This window comes from Narcine bancroftii, chromosome 4 (assembly GCF_036971445.1).
Source record: "Narcine bancroftii isolate sNarBan1 chromosome 4, sNarBan1.hap1, whole genome shotgun sequence".
In the NCBI taxonomy this organism is placed as follows: Eukaryota; Metazoa; Chordata; class Chondrichthyes; order Torpediniformes; family Narcinidae; genus Narcine; species Narcine bancroftii.
Window position 1 is genome coordinate 20792011 of NC_091472.1, and position 19025 is coordinate 20811035.

The 19025-nt window shown below is 41.4% G+C and overlaps 1 protein-coding gene across 1 annotated transcript in view; it reads left to right on the forward strand.

The window, feature by feature from the left end:
- The window catches only part of LOC138759787 (inactive phospholipase D5-like), a 128305-nt gene that overhangs the window by 15712 nt on the left and 93568 nt on the right, over nucleotides 1-19025 (forward strand). Inside the window, exons 2-3 of the mRNA XM_069930372.1 lie at nucleotides 13065-13207; nucleotides 17722-17905. Coding sequence (XP_069786473.1) covers nucleotides 13065-13207; nucleotides 17722-17905 — 327 coding nt within the window. The remainder of the gene's footprint in view (nucleotides 1-13064; nucleotides 13208-17721; nucleotides 17906-19025) is intronic.

Below are 19025 nucleotides of genomic sequence, written 5' to 3' on the forward strand. Positions count from 1 at the left end.
AAGAACAAATTTTTAACAATTAATGGAAGTATTACATAAATAAAATAAAATAAACACTCCATTTTTTACAAGAATGCGATTAGATTCATATCTATCCAGATTAACACCTTAACAAACAATCTGCTATTACATTATATGTCCCCTTTATGTGTGTAATAATTAAATCATACTCTTGTAACATTAAGCTCCAGTTCAATAACCATCTGTTCTTATTTTTCATTTTAGATAGAAAAACTAATGGATTATGATCAGTATATATTATTAACGGTTTTTGAGCAGTACAAATATACACATCAAAATGTTGCAATGCTAAAACAAGCACTAGTAACTCCTTCTCAATGGTTGAATAATTTCATTGATGGTCGTTAAACTTTTTCAAAAAGTACGAAATAGGATGTTCTACTCCATCACCATCCTCCTTCTGTAACAGTACAGCACCAACCACTTCGTTACTGGCGTCCACGGCTAAAGAGAATGGATTTTCAAATTTAGGGGACACAAGTACAGGCTGATGGCATAAAATGGCATTTAACTTCAGAAACGCTTCCTGGCATGCATCTGACCAGATAATTTTTTATTTCTTTCCAAATAGTTTTGTTAATGGGAGTGCAATTTCTGCAAAGTTTTTACAAAATCTATGATAGTAGCCAATCATACCTAGAAATCTCTGAAGAGCTTTCTTATTACTGGGGATAGGGAATGCAGTGATAGCCAATACTTTTGTTCCAGCTGGTGCCACCTGTCCCTGTCCTACCACATAACCCAGATAAATTACAGTGGCATGTCCAAACCCACTCTTGTGTAAATTCAAGCACTGGTGTGCTTCCACCAGTCTCTGAAATAACTGCTCTAATTCAAGCATGTGTTCTTCCCATGTATCTGTACTAATTACTAAATCATCGATTATAGGCTCCTGTGTGCTCTAAACCCTGAATTACTGCATTAATCATTCTCTGAAATGTGCCAGGTACATTTTTCATCCCAAAAGGCATAACATTATACTTATACAATCCCAAATGTGTAACAAATGCAGAAATCTCCCTGCCTCTCTCTGTCAAAAGAACACACCAGTATCCTTTTAAGAGATCAATCTTTGTATGAAACTTAGCCTTCCCCACCTTATCTATACAATCATCTATTCTGGGAATAGGGAACACATCAGTCTTTGTCATCATGTTTACCTTTTGATAATCTGTACAAAACCTAATTGAGCCATCTGGCTTAGGCACCAGAACACAGGGTGAACTCCAATTTGAACTTGATTTTCAGATGATGTCATTTTTGAGCATATAATCCACCTCTTGATCCAACAATCTGCTCTTTTACTGATTAACTTGGTAAGGATGCTGCTTAATAGGCTTAGCATCACTGACCTCCACATCATGACAAGGCACAATAGTTCTTCTTGGAACATCTGGGAATATATCCTTAAATTTCATAAGTAATGTCTTCATTTCTTCCCTTTCTGATTTAGTCAAATGCATTAACTTGGTGTCTAAGTTTTTCAAAACTATAGAATTTTCCAGCCTGGGGAAATTTCACTTTCTGTGCTCCATGACCTTCCACAAAACTTATCTCCTCCTTATTTTCCTGTTTAATTAGCACCTTGATTCGAATCCAAATCTCCTCCTCAGTCATTTTCTCAAAATAAGGTTTAAGCATGTTCACGTGACAGACCTGTGTCTCTCTTCGACGATCAGGCATCTCAATGACATAGGTGACCTGGTTAATTTTTAATTTCACCTTATATGGTCCTGAAAACTGAGCTCTCAAAGGGTTTGATTGCATTGGAAACAAAACCAATACTTTTTTGCCAGGTTTAATGTCCCTAAATTTCATATCGAATTTTCATTTTCCCCTGAGCAGTTTTTAAATTTTTCCTTGCCATCTCTCAAGCCTGATGTAATCTGTTTTTAAATTTGAAAACATAATCCAACAGATTTGATTGTATATCGTTATGTATCCACTGTTCCTTCAACAATAGTAATGGACCCCTGACTTCATGACCAAACACCAACTCAAATGGACTAAAGCCAAGAGACTCCTGAGTTGCCTCTCTAACAACAAACAATAACAAATGGATTCCTTCATCCCAATCCTTATTATTTTCCACGCAATAAACCCTCATCGTATTTTTCTCATTTAAATGGAACTTTTCCAAGGCCCCTTGACTTTCAGGATGATAGGCAGACGTCACAATTTGATGGGCTCCCGATTCATACACCACCTGTTGAAATATTCCAGACATAAAATTACTCCCTTGAATTTTGCTTGGTAGGCCAAGCAGTGTGAAATTTTTTTATCGTAGCCTTCACAATCATCTTTGCTTTAATGTTTCTCAGGGGAATAGCCTCTGGAAACCTTGAAGCTGTGGACATGAGTGTTAACAAATATTAATTTCCTTCTTTGGTTCTAGGCAATGGGCCAACACAATCCACTATCACTTTTGAGAAGGGCTCCCCGAAAGCAGGGATGGGTTGTAAAGGTGCCACTGGTGGTCCTTGATTAGGCTTGCCCACCAGTTGACAAGTGTGACAGGTTCTACAAAAGTTCACAACATCCTTTCTGAATTTCAGGTTATAAAAGTTTCCTTATCTTTTCTACCATCTTCTTCACTCCAAGATGACCTCCTAAAAGTGTACTATGAGCCAACTTTTATATTTAATTCCTGTAAGTTTTGGGAATTACAACTTGTCTTCTTACCACCCAGTTTTCACTGGCAGGTATCACTTGTGGTCTCCACTTTCTCATCAATATTCCATCTTGAACAAAGTAACCTACTGGCACAGTTTCAATTTCCTGGTTAGTCAGAATCTTATCTCTTATCTCAGCAAGATCAGGATCATGCTTTTGTCTGGCTATTAATTCTTCTCTTGAACACAGCAATGCTGGATCCTTAGGTTTGTCCTCAATGTTTGCCTCCACGACAGGATCATCACAGACTTTCTCTACCTCTACCTTTTTTCTAGACATGGCTCTAGTAATGGCACACACATGGTAGATTTCCAAATCCTTTTCGGACTCATAAATCAATGGCTTACTTGTGAGTTTCACCACAGGTATGACTTTACCCTCGGCTAAATCATTCCCTAACAAAAGAGAAACTCCATCCACCGGCAGACTTGATCTTATCCCTATCGTAACTGGGCCATTAAATAAGTCTGATTTCATCACTATTCTATGCAAAGGTTTAGGCTCTGCTTCACTACCAATGCCTTTAATTAAATTCACATCTCCAGTATCGGTCTCCTCACCAAAATTCAAAATGTTACTGGCTGCTCCAGTATCCCACAGGATTTTAACTGGCCCTTGATTGAATCCTTCTTTAACCAAAATGAAACCTTCAGTCATGAATGGTTTAAAAATATCCCTAACTTTCTCACAGGCAGTTGGTACCACCCCTTTCTCTTTCTTCCTTTTCAGTACAGGACAATTTGCTGTTACGTGCCCTGGCTTCTTACAATAGTGGCAAATAACATGAAAATTTTTCCTTCACCCATTTCTCTTCCTCTCTTCCTTTAACCTCACTTCTAGATTTTCTTTCTACTCTACTTGGATTATCAGCAGTATTCCTTTGAAAGGTTTTCCCTGGTGTCCACTTAGGTTTGTGGGTTAAAGCATATTCCTCTGCGAATTTAGCCAATTCTTGCCAAGTTTTTATATTTTTCCCTGCCAAGTACACTTGAATATCGTCAGGAACACAATTTTTAATCTCCTCAATCAGAATGATTTCCATCAATAAATCAAAGTTATTTTCTACTTTCATTGTGGCACACCACTGATCAAAGCACACAACCTTCCTATAAGCAAAATTCAGGTAAGATTGGGGTTCTGCTTTTTTTAAACTCCTGAACTTTTGTCGATAAGCCGCTGGAACAAGTTCATAAGATCGGAGTATAGCCTGCTTTACAAATTCATAATCAGCTGCTTGTTGTACCATGAGGAGGGGTTGTGTGCATGGAAGAGGGGGTCAGGAAGCTCCAGTGTGATTTGGATAAATTGAGGGACTGGGCAGACACATGGCAAATGCACTACAATGTGGATAAATGTGAGGTTATCCACTTTGGTAATACAAACCGGAGGGCAGATTAGTATTTGAATGGCAATAGATTAAGAGATGGGGAAGTGCAGAGAGACCTAGGGGTACTTATACACCAGTCTCTGAAGGCGAGCATGCAGGTACAGCAGGCGGTTAAAAAGGCAAATGGTATGTTGGCCTTCATATCAAGAGGGTTGGAGTATACCTTACTGCAGCTATACAGGGTCTTGATGAGACCACACCTGGAGTATTGTGTGCAGTTTTGGTCACCTTATCTAAGGAAGGATGTTCTTGCAATGACGGGAGTGCAGAGGTGATTCACCAGGCTGATACCTGGAATGGAGGAGTGACTTATGAGGAAAGATTGCGCAAATTGGGATTGTACTCGCTGGAGTTTAGAAGATTGAGAGGGGATCTCATAGAGACATATAAAATTCTGGCAGGACTGGACAGAATGGATGCAGATGGGATGTTTCCAAGGATGGGAAAATCCAGAACCCGGGGCCATGGTTTGAGGATAATAGGCAAACCATTTAGGACCAAGATGAGGAGGAATTTCTTTACCCAGAGGGTGGTGAATCTGTGGAATTCATTGCCACAGAGGGCAGTAGAGGCAGGTTCATTAAATATATTTGAGGGAATTAGATCTATTTCTTCAGTATAAGGGTATTAAAGGTTACGGAGAGAAGGCGGGGACGGGGTACTGAACTTTAAGATCAGCCATGATCTTGTTGAATGGCGGAGCAGGCTCGAAGGGTCGAATGACCTACTCTTGCTCCTATCTTCTATGTTTCTATGAGACACGAATATACCTGTTGGACTTTCCCTTTAAGAGCACTTGGTAGCAGGAGTGACCAATGGTCTGGTGGCCATTTTAAATTTACAGCTACTTTCTCAAAATGCTGAAAATACTGGTCTATTTCAGCTTCCTCAAATGGAGAAACTAACCTTACTTCTCTCCTGACCAGATACCTCTCCTCATGACCAGCATGTGGGTTTTGGGCTTCTCCCTCTCCTTGGGTTAGGGTCTGCCTAAATTTAGCTAGTTCTAGCGACTGCTCTCTCTTCCCTTCCTGGTGCCCCTTCCTCCATTTCTTCCTGACTTACTGCTTCCTGTTCAGTTTTCCTTTCTGCCTCTCTTTTTTCCTCTCTCTCTCTTCCCTTTCTGCCTGCCTTACTCCTTCCTGTTTGGCTTTCCTTTCTGTCTCTCTTTTTCCCTCTAACTCTAGTTTTCCCAATGCCAACTTTACTTCCTCTGAGGTTTTCTGCTTTGGAAACTGTTCTAATGCAGCTTCTTCAAATACCCCCTTTCCTACATAATGTTTAACAATCTTTTGGGCAATTTCCTTTTTTTCATCCCAGTTCTTACTGTAGGAAGTTTTAACTTGCCAACTATAACCATCAGTTCTGACTTTTTAGCCATTTTTAAATTAGCCACTGAAAGGTTCGCTATGAACTGACCAATATTCATAGTTGCTGGTTTTTCTGCTGGTGATTTATACACTCACCGTTTATTTTTAATTTCAATCTGGAGGTTGAGTCAAACTCAGACGACTGATAACTAAGCACAAGTCAATCGCCCCTAAAGCTTCCAAGTTGATTTGATCCCAGATGATACCCCCAAATTATGTTACAAGATCAAACCAGCAACCACAAAGAAGGAAAATGACACAGGGGTAAAGATGAACAATTACTTTATTAACAAAAATTCACCTTCAAATTTTAATTCAAAATCCCCCCCTTTTATAACAATGTCCACTGGTTACAATGCAAATTTCTATGACTGTAAAACTAATAAATTCCCCAGCCGTAATCAAAGTGTAAGTTATATTTCCAACCAGCCCACAGAAAAAATTAGACACAAAACAAACACAAAACACACAAGACTTCAATCTCAACTGAAGCAAAGATCATAAACAAAATTCACTTTGTTTAGTAAACTGAAGACAAAAGATCTTTGAGAGAGAGAGAGCACAAAATTCAAAGTTGTCTTGTGTTGCTGCAGAGAGACGAACAACTGGCTTGGTCCGGATCCTTCTGGCTGCCTTCGGAATGTTCATCCTTTTTGAAATCCCAACATTCTAAACTGTCCTCCAGACCATGACTCATGCTCTGGGCCTTCTTCCACTCCATAGCACCACCCAGTGGTGGTTTATCATTCAAATCCAGAATTTATTTTCATTTTCTGCACATGCTCAGTCTGTCTCCCTCTCTCTCAGCAGTCCACCTTCACCTTACGGCAAACTGTCACTTTTTAACATAAAACCACACAACACATAGGCCAATGCACAACCCAGAACTCTGTAACAGGAGTCTGATGGTGGAGGGGTAGTAGCTGTTCCTGAACCTGGTGGTACAGGTCTTGTGGCAGCTAGGCCTCTTTTCTGATGGCAGCAGCAAGAACAGTGCATGTGCACTGGGTGATGTGAATCTTTAATGATTTCTGCTGCTCTCTGATTATGGTGTTCCTTGAAGATATTCTCAACGGTGAGGAGGGTTTTGCTTGTGATGTCCTGGGCTGCGTCCACTACATTTTGCAGGGCTTTATGCTCAGGGGTATTGATGTTGCCATACCAGACCATGATGCAGCCGGACAGCACACTTTCCACCACACATCTCTAGAAATTTGCCAGGGCTTCTGGTGTCATACCAAACTTCCACGAACTGCTGTGGAAGTAGAAGCACTGTAACGGAAGTAATGTTTGGAGTATTAGAAAATCATAAGACAATTAAACAGAGTCAATGTTGTTTTTAATTAAAATGGAATTATATTTGACAACTTTACGAGAGTTCTTTGAGGATATAACATATGGATAAGACAAACCAGTAATGCATTTGGATTTCCGCAAGGCATTTGATGAGATGCCCTTAAAATAATATTGCGTAAGAGTTCGAAAGATTGGGGGCAATGTTTTGCCATGAATAGGGAATAAATATTTGATATTCTTTGCCTCTTTACCCCAGAAAGTCTTTGACACTCTCTGCCATTAAGCTTCAGACTGAGCAGTAAATGAGTTCAGTGGAGTAAAAGAAGAGAAGGAAAGTGGTGCTGAGGTCAAGATTGAATCTCCCATGAGTTTATTAAATGGAAAAATAGGTCTGCGAGTCATCTCTACTCCAACTCCAGTTTTTTATGTTCTAACTTGTGCAGGATGCCTCAATTATTGCTTCCAAAGCCCTGGCCAACTCAAGGCAATTTAATGGATCAGTCTTGGGACCTGAAACACTAATGACAGCAGATTGTATTAATGGAGGAACTGATGTTTCAGGCCTGAGCCCTTCTTGAAGAAACATCAGGTATTTATCTTTATCTCCAAAGGACATTGAGAGACCTGCTGAGTTCCTCTAGCATTTCAGTTTTGGGACCTGCACCAAGCAGTTGGAGATGGTAGCAAACAGTGGCCTGCATATATACCATGCATCTAAAGTACTACTTGATTCAGCTTAACATACTCTGGTATTTTTAGTGCACTGGGTAATATTTCCTTGTTATAGTCTTGTCAAACCAATGTTAACAAGAGTATAGCACATTTAAAATTGGTTCATGCTGTTACAACAGATCATTAGCTTTATGCCGATGTTCCAACACTGGAAGAAACATGACTCCTTACACTTTCTCTCTCCCCTATTTATAGGGAAGCCACAAGTGCACTTGTTATGTTCACTAGAATGCCCTAATGTCAATAATGAACAACAGAGCACTTCCTTCAAAATGCCACCTGTGAGAATCAGCCTGATGGGCAGACTGCAAACGCCATTTTTTTCTCTCTGTATAGATTTTTTTTACTGACTAGATTTCTGGGTAGTTATCTAAAATGTCCCTAATAGTCATAAAAGTCAAACACCAAAGAAACAGGCTCTTCAGTCTACCTTGTACAAGATAGCTATCAATTATCCCATTTACCAATGCTTGTCCACAGCCTTCTGGGTCTTGGTTACTTGTTTTCATCCAGATACTTAAACATTAGTTTCTGCCTCCACCACTCTCTTAGGCAATGCTTTTTAAACTTGAATAGAGAAGAGGGGAGGGGGGGGAATCTCTTACAAACCCATGGTTATGAACACCTGGCGGGCCCTGTACTGCAAAATTGGTCAATGACAGTGATCTAAGGAGAGCTGATGTACAGAGTGACCTTGAGTTGCAAGTCTGTAGCTCCCTGAGGGTGGTGAGACAAACACATGTAGTCGTGAAAAAGATGCTTGTTACACTTGTCTTCCTAGGCTGAGGCTTGATGGCTTCTTAACAAGAGAAGGAATAATGCAGTGGCCACAGTCCAACTGTTTGGGGAGGGAGGGGAAAGCACTTCTTTAAAGAAAGGCAGACCTTTCTCTGTGCCTGATCAAGAAAAAAAGACTGTTCAGTGTTTGGAGGTGCAAAGTGGAGCTTCTAAACAGATGCAGAACTGATTTCAAATGAACAAGAAATCCTCATTAAGCAGCCAATATCTTTCCTGAGAATTAGGACAATTTCCTGTCACTCTGGGCTCTTGTGTATGTGAACATCAAAGTTGAGATAAAGGAAAATTAAAAAATGATACAGACAACCAGTAAACTCTCTGGAATGTAAGGAGGCTTTGGGGTGACCTGTGGGGGCTTATAAAATTGATGGGCATAGATAGGATAGATTCAAGATTCCATTTATTTTCACAATCTTAATTTAATTTAAAGATACAACATGATAACAGGCCCTTCTGACTCATGAGCATGTGCCACCCAAATGACCCATGTGACCAATTAACCTACTAACCCCGTACGTCCTTAGAATATGGAAGGAAGCTGGAGCATCCAGAGGAAATCTAGGTGGTCATGGGATGAATGTACAAACTCCTTATGGACAGCACTGGATTCGACCCCTGGTCACTGGTGCTGTGATAGCGTTGTGCTAACTGCTGCACTTATCGTGCTGCCCCATACACACAAAATTCTTTCCTTTGTTTAGACACATACCTATATAAAAGCATGATTAATACTGCGCCACTCTCAAAAAAAAAGAGAAGCAAAAGGGCATCCCTTCAGAGGCAGTGAGTGTTTGTGGATCCCACCACCGCCTCTGGTGTCTGTGCCCTGTAGCTGAACTACCTCATGCCCTGTCAGCGGTGAACCGGGGCTTGAGGCCTGCAAATCATATCTCCTCGACCACTGGATGTGAACCCCTGAAGCGCTGGGAAGTTGTCAGTGCCCGAGACTCTTCAAAGGTCAGCTTGTGATAGAGCAGACTCATTGGGCTGATTAGCCTACTTCTTCTCCTATGTCTTGTGATATTGTTTTATGGACTGACAGTCTTTGTCCCCAGGGCAGGGGAGTCTAGAATTGGTTTACAAGGTGTCAGGAGTTATGGTTAAAGGAGATCTGAGGGGGAAGTGTTCCGTGGGGGGTGGGGTGAATATTTGGAATGAGCTCCAGAGGGAGAGGTAGAGGCTTTTACAATTACAATGTTTAAAGGATGTTTGCAGAGATATTTGTATAGGAACGAAGTAGAGGGATTAAAGCCAAGTGCAGGCACATAGGATTGGTGGAGGTCAGCATTATGGTCGACATGGCCCGTAAGGGCCCATTTCTATGCAGTGTGATTACTGGAAAGAACAGCATTGCTGGAAGATGGAAGCTGGCCTGGTTATTGGAGTAAAAAGGAGTGTTTAAAAAGCAATTTATCCATTATTAACAAATGGAGTGATTTCAATAGATTCCCGTTTTGAAAATTGTATTGCTTGGCAGGATGAAGGTCATGAAGGACACAGGTTCCCTTCCAGTTAATGGATATGGGAGGTCTCTGGACTGTAATAAAGTACTAATTTATATTTTTACTGTTACCCACGGGAAGAACATAATCATTGGTTTATTTAATCCTAAAAAGCAGCATAAGTGACCTAATGAATACCTTGAAATTCTATTTCTCATGAGAAGTTGATGGCTTCTCAACAAGAGAAGGAATAATGCAGTGGTCACAGTCCAACTGTTTGGGGAGGGAGGGGAAAGCACTTCTTTAAAGAAAGGCAGACCTTTCTCTGTGCCTGATCAAGAAAAAAGACTGTTCAGTGTTTGGAGGTGCAAAGTGGAGCTGCTAAACAGATGAAGAACTGATTTCAAATGAACAAGAAATCCTCATTAAGCAGCCAATATCTTTCCCGAGAATTAGGACAATGTCCTGTCACTCTGGGCTCTTGTGTATGTGAACATCAAAGTTGAGATAAAGGAAAATTTAAAAAATGATACAGACAACCAGTAAGCTATTGCACTTTGATGTTGAAGTATAAAAATTGATTGCTTCATGAGTGAGAGTAAAATAATAAGAACTGCAAAGGATTTTCTGACAGAGAATGTAAGCATTACCTGCAAAGTCAGCACTTGCTATCTATCTCTAATTTCCACTAAGGTTGGCAGTGACGATCATGAATGGTTCTATGTTGTATAAAGTCCAGTGGTGTTAGGTAGGAACGTCAAGGATTTTCAACCAATGGCTCTGGGCCAACCATCTTACCTGCTCAAGTTAGGAGTTTTAGATTCTTGGCTAACATTGAGATTACAGAAGCAAAGCCAATCAACAAGAATGCCTTTGACTGTTGGTGAGCAATCATGTGACTCAATGGTCGCAGGGCATTGATGAATTAGCCTCTGTTTTACAATCAGGATTGCTTCTTCCTTTCCCTAATGGTTTATTATTTCTAATTAAATTGAGTACTGCATTTGGGAAATTCTGATTAATAATATATATTTAAATCCAAATGAAATATGGTTGCAATTAATCATTTTACAACGTGGAATACTTTTGCAATGAAGCGTTTGGAACCTCTTGAAATTATGAAAAGTATTTTTATAAATGCAATTTCTTCTTCCATAGAATCAGCCTGTTTTATTTGTACATGAGTGACTTGTAAAGCATTTTAGCAACATGATGTCATAAGGCAACATGATGTCAACTATTTTAATCTTATCTGTATCCAGGCTTTTGTGGTAAATTGGTTCTGATACTCAAGCATCGGCTGACTTTAATGGTCTAAAGGTATGCAACTGAATTGTAAAAGAGGACTGGGATGAGGATGCTGTTTTCTGCTCACTGGCACTTCGATGTGCTTTGCACCCAAATGTTTGCTTCAGCGTGATCTGGTGAATGAAAGCAGCCTTGTAGCCTTCCTACTTATTCACATGACCTGCCTCAGAAGGATTGATTTGCAGTTGGGATGTTGACCATGCGGAACTTCCAAGGTCTAGATTTGTCTCCGACTTGGTGAGGATATCCCCCTAAAATATCTCACTGAAATAGAGACAAAACCTGCAATTGTTACCCTCATGAGCTGCATTCCTTAACAAAAAATGACCCAAGTCGCTATTGTTCCATATTTTCTTCCAAGTTTTTGACCCTTCTTTCCTGAAGCCAATGGCATTCTTGCAACAATTCCCCCAAGTCTCTTCCCTCTCCCATTCTTTATCACTCCTTCTGGTTTGGGAAGTTTATTAAAAGGATTTGATGTACTGTCATTTTCCCTCCTTGATTATTGGCTTCTGTTGCAAGCAAGGAACTTGTATCTCAGATTGGAGCTTCAATAATAATTAATGACATTGTTGGGGTGAGAGCAGATAGCATGAGCCAGTGATCCAGAATGGCCATATCAATGAGAGAACTGCAGGGCTGCTGCCTTCACCTGTCTTGAAGAAAATATTAGGAGTTATTATTTAGAGATTTTACAGTGGAGTACTTAGAACCATGGAAATTACAGCACAGAAAACATACCCTATGGCTCTTTTAGTCTGTGCCAAACTATTAATCTGCCTAGTTTCACTCATCTGCACCCCATTCCAAAGCCATCCATACTCCTCCCATCCATGTACCCACCCAATTTTTTCTTAAATGTTGAAATTGAGCCCACATTCACCACCTCTGCTGGCAGCTCATTCCACACTCCCACTGTGTGAAGAAGTTCCCTCTCACGTTTCCCTAAACCTTTCACCCTATTCCATAACCCATATTTTAGCAAATTTAAAGTTAATCGGGCTAAACTAATCTGATTTGGGAATCGCTCTCCTTGGTGCAATCACAGGGTATGTAACACCTGTCCTTGCAGGTGTCCCCTGCCCCCTTTCCAAAGATCCAAGCAGTTCTTCCAGGTGAAGCAGTGATTCATTTGTACCTTTTCCAGTCTTGGGGCAGGACAGGTTAACAAAGTAGTGGCTGATGAACGCTAGGCTCTATAAATAGAGGCACATTGTACAAAAGCTGAGATGATGTGTGCTGAGTCAAAATAAACTGCTGGCTTGGCCGAAGGTGAAGTGTTGATTCCAGTTCTGGGCACCACAAATATGTTAGGACACGTCTTTCAGCTCATTGAGTTTGTGCTGGGCTTTGGAAGGAGTACGCAAGATGTTTATTCGAATTGTTCCAGGGCTGTAGGATTCCACTGACGTGAGTAGACTGGGAAACTGGAATATTTCTCCCTGGAAATGGGTGGGGGGGGGTGGGGAGAAGAAGGACCACTGATAAAATAATGAAAGATTTAGATAGACCAAGCAAACAGAATCTGCTTCCTGTGGCTTAAGTTTCTTAAATAAAGGCCATAGATATAAAGAGATTTGCAAAATGGGGTAATAATGTAATTTTGGCCAATTTTTTAGGGGGGAGGGGTTTCTGTCTAATTGGCTAGTGCTCTTGTTTTAACAGGCTATGAAAAGGGGAATTGAATAACTAATTGAAGGAGGGGGGAAATCTACAAGAATGTGGAGGGGTTGGACTAATTGGTAGGTCCTAACGAGCTGGTGTAGTGTCAATGAGCCAAATGGCCATCCCCTGTGGCTCTGACCTGTAGGTTGCAAGTGGCCAGATCTGAGTACTGGAACCAGGAGGATCGAAGTTCCTGTTTCTATTTTTTATATTATGGAGACTTAATCCTGGTAAATTGCATGTGCCAGGAGGAAATTTGAGCTAAGTGAACTCTATTCTTTTATGATCTGAACAAATCAATAGTTAAAAGGCCACCTGAGTTTTTCTGACTGAACCAATACTCATGCACCCATTTTGTTTGCTCCACTTTAGTCACAGCAGAAGTGCATCGTAGGATTTGCCCTGGTGTGCTGTTTTGCCATCTCTGTGGCGCTGATATTTTCGGCGGTGGATATTCCAGGGAGCAGCAGCAACATTGAAGACATTACTGAGGACAACTGCAATAGGAACTGCTGGTAAGAGGCAAGAAGAGAATGATTCACGCTTGAGGTGTAACTATGGATACCCCAACCTGAATTTGCGTGCTCTCAGTTCACCTCCCTTTCTAAAGAGCAGAATTGGTTTACAGTGCGGCCATTGTTATCAGATTGGGGTCCGTGCATCTTGGTTTTACCTCGTCAACTGGCACCCTCTCCCCACGTTCTATCATGGTGAAGCCCGCTGCGCTCTCCACAATGTTCACAACTGGTGCAGGAGTCCTGGAGCAGAATTGGTAATCTTGCACTTTCTGAGCCCTTGCACAGTTTCAACTGGATATCCTGTCTTTGTTACACAGTTGTTGACTTGCTGCAACACGACACCCTGCACTTTTGTTTTATTGATGCGCTTCCTGCTATATGGCTTGCCTGAATAGCAAACTTTTCACTGTGTCTTGGAACATGCTACAAGGAACAATTCAATTCAGATCCGGTGAGGTTTGTAGCTCAGCCAGTGCTGTCCAGGATACAATTAGCATGCAGAGCACAGGCTGCAGCTCCCACTTGCACATTTTTTTCTAGCTACAAGACTTGAGAACTCATCAGGCCAGATAAAGTGGCCACAGTACCACATTATGTACAGTCATATTTGTCAGCATAAATACACTGAAATCCTTGTTCTGTTGAGAGGCAGGTTCAGATGGCATTAGGCTCTTGACAACTGTTCCTAATCTGTTTAACCAGTTGACATGTGACATTTTAGAGATGAAATGCTTCTTTTGTGGGCTAATCTTTTATCCTATGAATTTGTTAACTTTGGTTATTGTTGACATTTATGCAAGACATTAAACAATACAAATTCATTTTCTCCATATAATTGAGGACAAGGAAGACAGAGGTAGGCTATTCTCAGTAGCGGAGGGGTCAAGGACTACTGACCCCACCACTACTGAGAACAGCATAGTCAAGTTAAATGCAAGGCCCTTAAGAAGGACTGGAGCTACAGTGGGATAGAATTTAGCTCCTGTGGCAGAGAAGGAAATGGAATCTGTGACCTTCAGGGTTAGTGGGGTAACTGATGGTTTTCCTTTCACCATACTGATCCCCCCCCCCCCAAATGCTGGGGAATATTGGTATCTCATAACAATCCAAAAGGACAGGATCACAGTGCAGGATTTGCCATTCAGCCCATCAAGTTTTACTGATATCCAGCAAAAAAGTGCAGTCTCCACCTGCAAGGTTACAGCAGCTTGCCTAGATCAATAACTTCCTCCAGCTTCTCTGGTGAAAGCTCTGCTGATCCACAACCTAAAGATTGTCAGTGGGTGACTACTTTTTAATAGGAGAAAATTCTGCTGTATCATCCTGTGTTTCCTAACATTTCTGAGAAGCAGGGTACTGATTTTGAGCTCCTGCCCCCAACATTGCCTGACCTGCTGAATGTTTATAGATTTTTCTTGTTTTGATTTTGAGGTATCTCCTCTTGCAAATTCACCCATCAGTGGAGAAAGTCGCTATCTGAGAATCTAATCGGTTCCTTCAAAAATCCTAAAAGACTCCATCAAATTATGTGTTATTCTAGGGATACAAGGCTGGATTATGTCATGTAATAAAGTTCAGCATCATTGTTTGTGAGATTGAACCACACTGCAAATGACATCCAAGTTGGCATTGGCAACTTAACACTTAACAGAAAACATTATTAGGCTACCTAAAAATCAATTGAAGGGTGCTTCTGTTTTAATGGGCCTCTGAAGAGTTAGTTTTGATAAAGTCTGGAAAATAAAATAAAATTTGTACATCAAAAGTTTGGAGAAGGGACATATGTATTCTCTTTTGCATTTTTTTTTGTCAAACATGATCAATAGTGCTGCCTAGAGGACTTATGAACCAATAACCTTCTTGCTGCCCAGTTTGGCTCAGCCCGGGACCACTTGGCTCCAACCTCATCACAGCCTTGATCTAAACATAAACGCGAGCTGACTTCCTGAGGGGCTGAGAAAGTGAGTGCTCTTGAAATCAAGGCAGCCTTTGCTAGGGTGTGGGAGAAAGGAGCCCTTGTCAAACGGACATACTTCCCCTTACATTGGCCTCCCCAACATCGTGGGTTGAAGGGCCTGTACTGTGCTGCAATGTTCTCTGTCAGGTAACCATGGTGAGGTACCTCACCACTGCTTCACAATGAGGGAAATTCTTCTGCCAGGGCTCCTGCAATTTCTTCCCTAGCTTCCATGATGTCTTAGGATTCACTTGATCAGGCCATGGGGATTTACCCACCTTTGTATTTTAAGATCTCCAGAACCCTCTTCAGCACATCACCATTGATTTCCTGGTATTCACTACCCTCCATGTCTTTCTCCACTGTATATACAGATGAGAAATATTCATTTAGAATCTCTTCCACCTCTCTGTTCCACATGTAGCCAACCTTGTTAATCTTTATGGGTTCCTATTCTCGACCTAGTCAAAAGCTTGTAGAATGTCTTAGGATTTTTCCTTAACCTTATCTGCCTGAGCCATCTCAAAGCCTCTCTTTTCCCTTCTGATTTACCACTGCATGCTGAAAGGATTTTCTTGATTCTACCTGATGGCATAGGCTTTGATTCTGCTGTTCTCTGTAAGGTTTCACCTTCTCGTGTGCTGAGCTGCTTGGCCCTTTAATTAGTGGGCAGTTTTTTGCCGCAGCTCCGGGGACCAGCTTCCTGCAGCGGATCCCACCCATTCCCCTCCACCCTCAACCCCCTCACCTTGTGGTAGCAGGTTCTCCATCAGAAGAGCCACCTGGTCTTGCCCATCCAATCACACCTCTGCGTTCATGTGCAAATGTGGAAAATTGAGGCCCCATCTGCAGACTGGTGGCTCCAGGGGATGACTTCACATCACAAAACTATTCCTTATTAAGTAAACCTGGCTGCTGGGTGAACGGCACTAATGAATCTAACTGTAGAGCCTGTCAAGTTGTATTTACAGTGGTAGTACATAGGAATAAGACAGTTATTCAGGCAAGCTTAAGTAGTAGCCCATGTAATCATTTAAGAGGTGCTCTTACACCGGTCCCATGATTCCTCCAGGTCATTAATAAATTAGTAGTGTACTACCATTGTTTTCCTTCCACATTGGAAATACATTGTAAGTCCTTTCAGGGTCTAAATATTGGAACAATCTCCTCAGTGACAGGGTAGGAGGTGAGTTCCCTAGAAGAACTGCAGCGGTTTAAGTTAGTGACTCACCAGCAGCTTCTCTGGGTCCATTCGGGACAAGCAATAAATGCTGGTCTTGCCAGTGATGAAGGCATCCCATAAATAAATTTAAAAAAGCATTGGCTGTTTTAGTTATGGTGGTCAGTGGACTGAGTTAGAAGTTCTCCCGCTGAGGGAGAGGATAGGGGTTTGGGGGGGGGGGGAAATTATTAAGTTTGCAGATGAGTTAAAGATTGATGGAGGAGTGGTGGATGACATGGAGAGGTATAGATATGGGTAGAAAAATGGCAGATGGAGTTGAGTCTCGATAAGTGTGAGGTGTTACACTTTGGGAGGTCAAAAATAAGAGAAATGTGTGCAGTTAATGGTAGGGCTCTATAAAATATTGATGTGCAAAGAGATCTGGAGACATAGGTCCATAGGTCCTCAAAAGTGGCCATAGAAGTTGAGGAGGTCGTAAAGAAAATGTATGGCTTTCTTAGACCATAGACATAGGAACAGAAATAGGCTATTCAGCCCATTGAGTCTGCCTTGCCATTTAATTTACCCCTCCATAAATCTTCGTCTACGAAGCCAAGCCAAAGAAAAAAAAGGAATCTATTTTACGACAGCCCCACTGCCCAGTGTGATGTCCTGGCTAATTAAGAACCTATCAATCTCTGCCTTGTATGACTGGGCCTTCACAACCGCCTGTGAGAATAAATTCCACAAATCCACTAGCCTCACATCTCTGTTCTAAGCAGATGCCCTTCAATCCTAAGGTTGTGTCCTCTTGACTTACTCTCCTACATGGGAAATGAGCTTTCTACATCTACACTGTTAATGCCTTTCAACATTCAAATGTTTCAGTAAGATTCCACCACCCCCCCCTCCCCCACCATTCTCCAAAACTCCAATGAATAGACCCCAAGAGCTGTCAAACAAACTCTCCTCATAAGATAACCCTTTCATTCCCGGAATCATCCTAGTGAACCACCTTCGAACCTTTGCCAACATCAGCACTTTCTTTCTTAAATGACATCCTTCATTCCATAAAACAACACTTGACAGACACTTTGAAACTCTTAGGATGTTCCTTAGATGTTCTTCAGTTCCTGATTTACAATTCTAGTTCTGGACTTATCCATTCACAAGGAAACAGTCCGGCACGGTCATTATACTCCATATTCGACCTCCTTATTTAATGAGTGTATATTTTTCATCTGTGTGTAACTCAAGTAGGTGTTTAAAAAACTGGTGCAGTCTGTTCTGACTGGGAATGCCTTGACAAAAATGTTTTGCATAGTTTGTGGAAGAGATAGGAGAAGCATTTCTTTAGATCTTGAGACTGAATAATGTAACTTTTCTCTTCAGGATCCACCTTGTGGAAAACATTCCAGATGGCCTGGAGGATTTTGACAACACTAACAGAGGCATCTCGTTGTTCCAGGGGTGGATGGATTTGCTGGATACTGCGTTGTATAGTGTGGATCTTGTTTCTTCCAGTTGGGATCTGAGAAAAGGGAAAGGGAACCACAGCAATTCATTATCCCACAGCGTAAGTGACACAACAGGTCCAGCATTCGAAGAAGGAACCGCAGCTTAAAAGATGCTATTCTCTGCAAAAAGTCATGACCATTCAAGATTCTTTTATTATTAAGTAATAGTGCAGAACTTGTAATATTGCACAAAATGGCCTTTCAGACAAAGAGTTACCATTAGTTTCGCCTGGGGCACTTTACAGTATGAGGGAAAGAGAAGCAAAAGAGAGTCCCTTCAGAGTCACCGAGTGAGATGCTGTTGTCGGGTTGGACTTGTACAATCAGAAGACAATAAACTTGAGTGTCCATGGATTTGCCGCCAACACTCCCACAGCCTCTGCAGCCACCTTGTTCAATCTATCGGCAACCCGAGCTCCATGTCCAATCCTCTGACGTGATCAGGAAGCCTTCAGTGCCCGAGGCCCTTCTTGCCCTTACTACCCTCTCAAATCCCTCCTCCCATACCAGTTCCCATGAGCCAGTGTCCTGCAGCCCATAGCCTGTGTGGGTCCCTCAACTGCTGAGCCCCTCACTGCTTTGCTGCTATGGCCACCGTCACCAACCATAAGTTATCAGCAAAATTTGAATGCTATGAAAGTAGTGTTTCCTATAATGTCAAAAGGTGGCACTTGGTTTATGAAAGGTTGTCATATAATCTCATGAAGGTAAGGGGTAACCATTTTTAGTCTGATTCTGAAATTCATTGATGTAGGCTTAAGCTCATACTTATTTTTTAAAAATTCATTCAATGGGCAATGACATGCCAGGTTTTATTGTCTATTCCTAATTGCCCTTGAGCTGAGGCAGTAAAGAACCAAAAGTATTGCCTGGTCTGCATTCACATGTAGGCCAGAGCAGGTAAGGGGGTAAATTTCCTTCTTTGTGAATGAAATGGATATTTATGACATCTTGCAATGTCATGGTTACTGCCACTGAGTTTAGCTTTGATTCCAAATTTAATTAGTTATTCTAATTTAAATTCACAATTCCCCAAGATGGGATTTGAACTTGTTTCTCTTAATGTGCCCAGATGTCTTGGTGCTAGTAACCCATCCACTGCACTGCTATACCCTACATGTTGAAATGCACAGTGATCCAGATGTAGGGAGCCCGGATGCACTTGGCACAGACCACCTT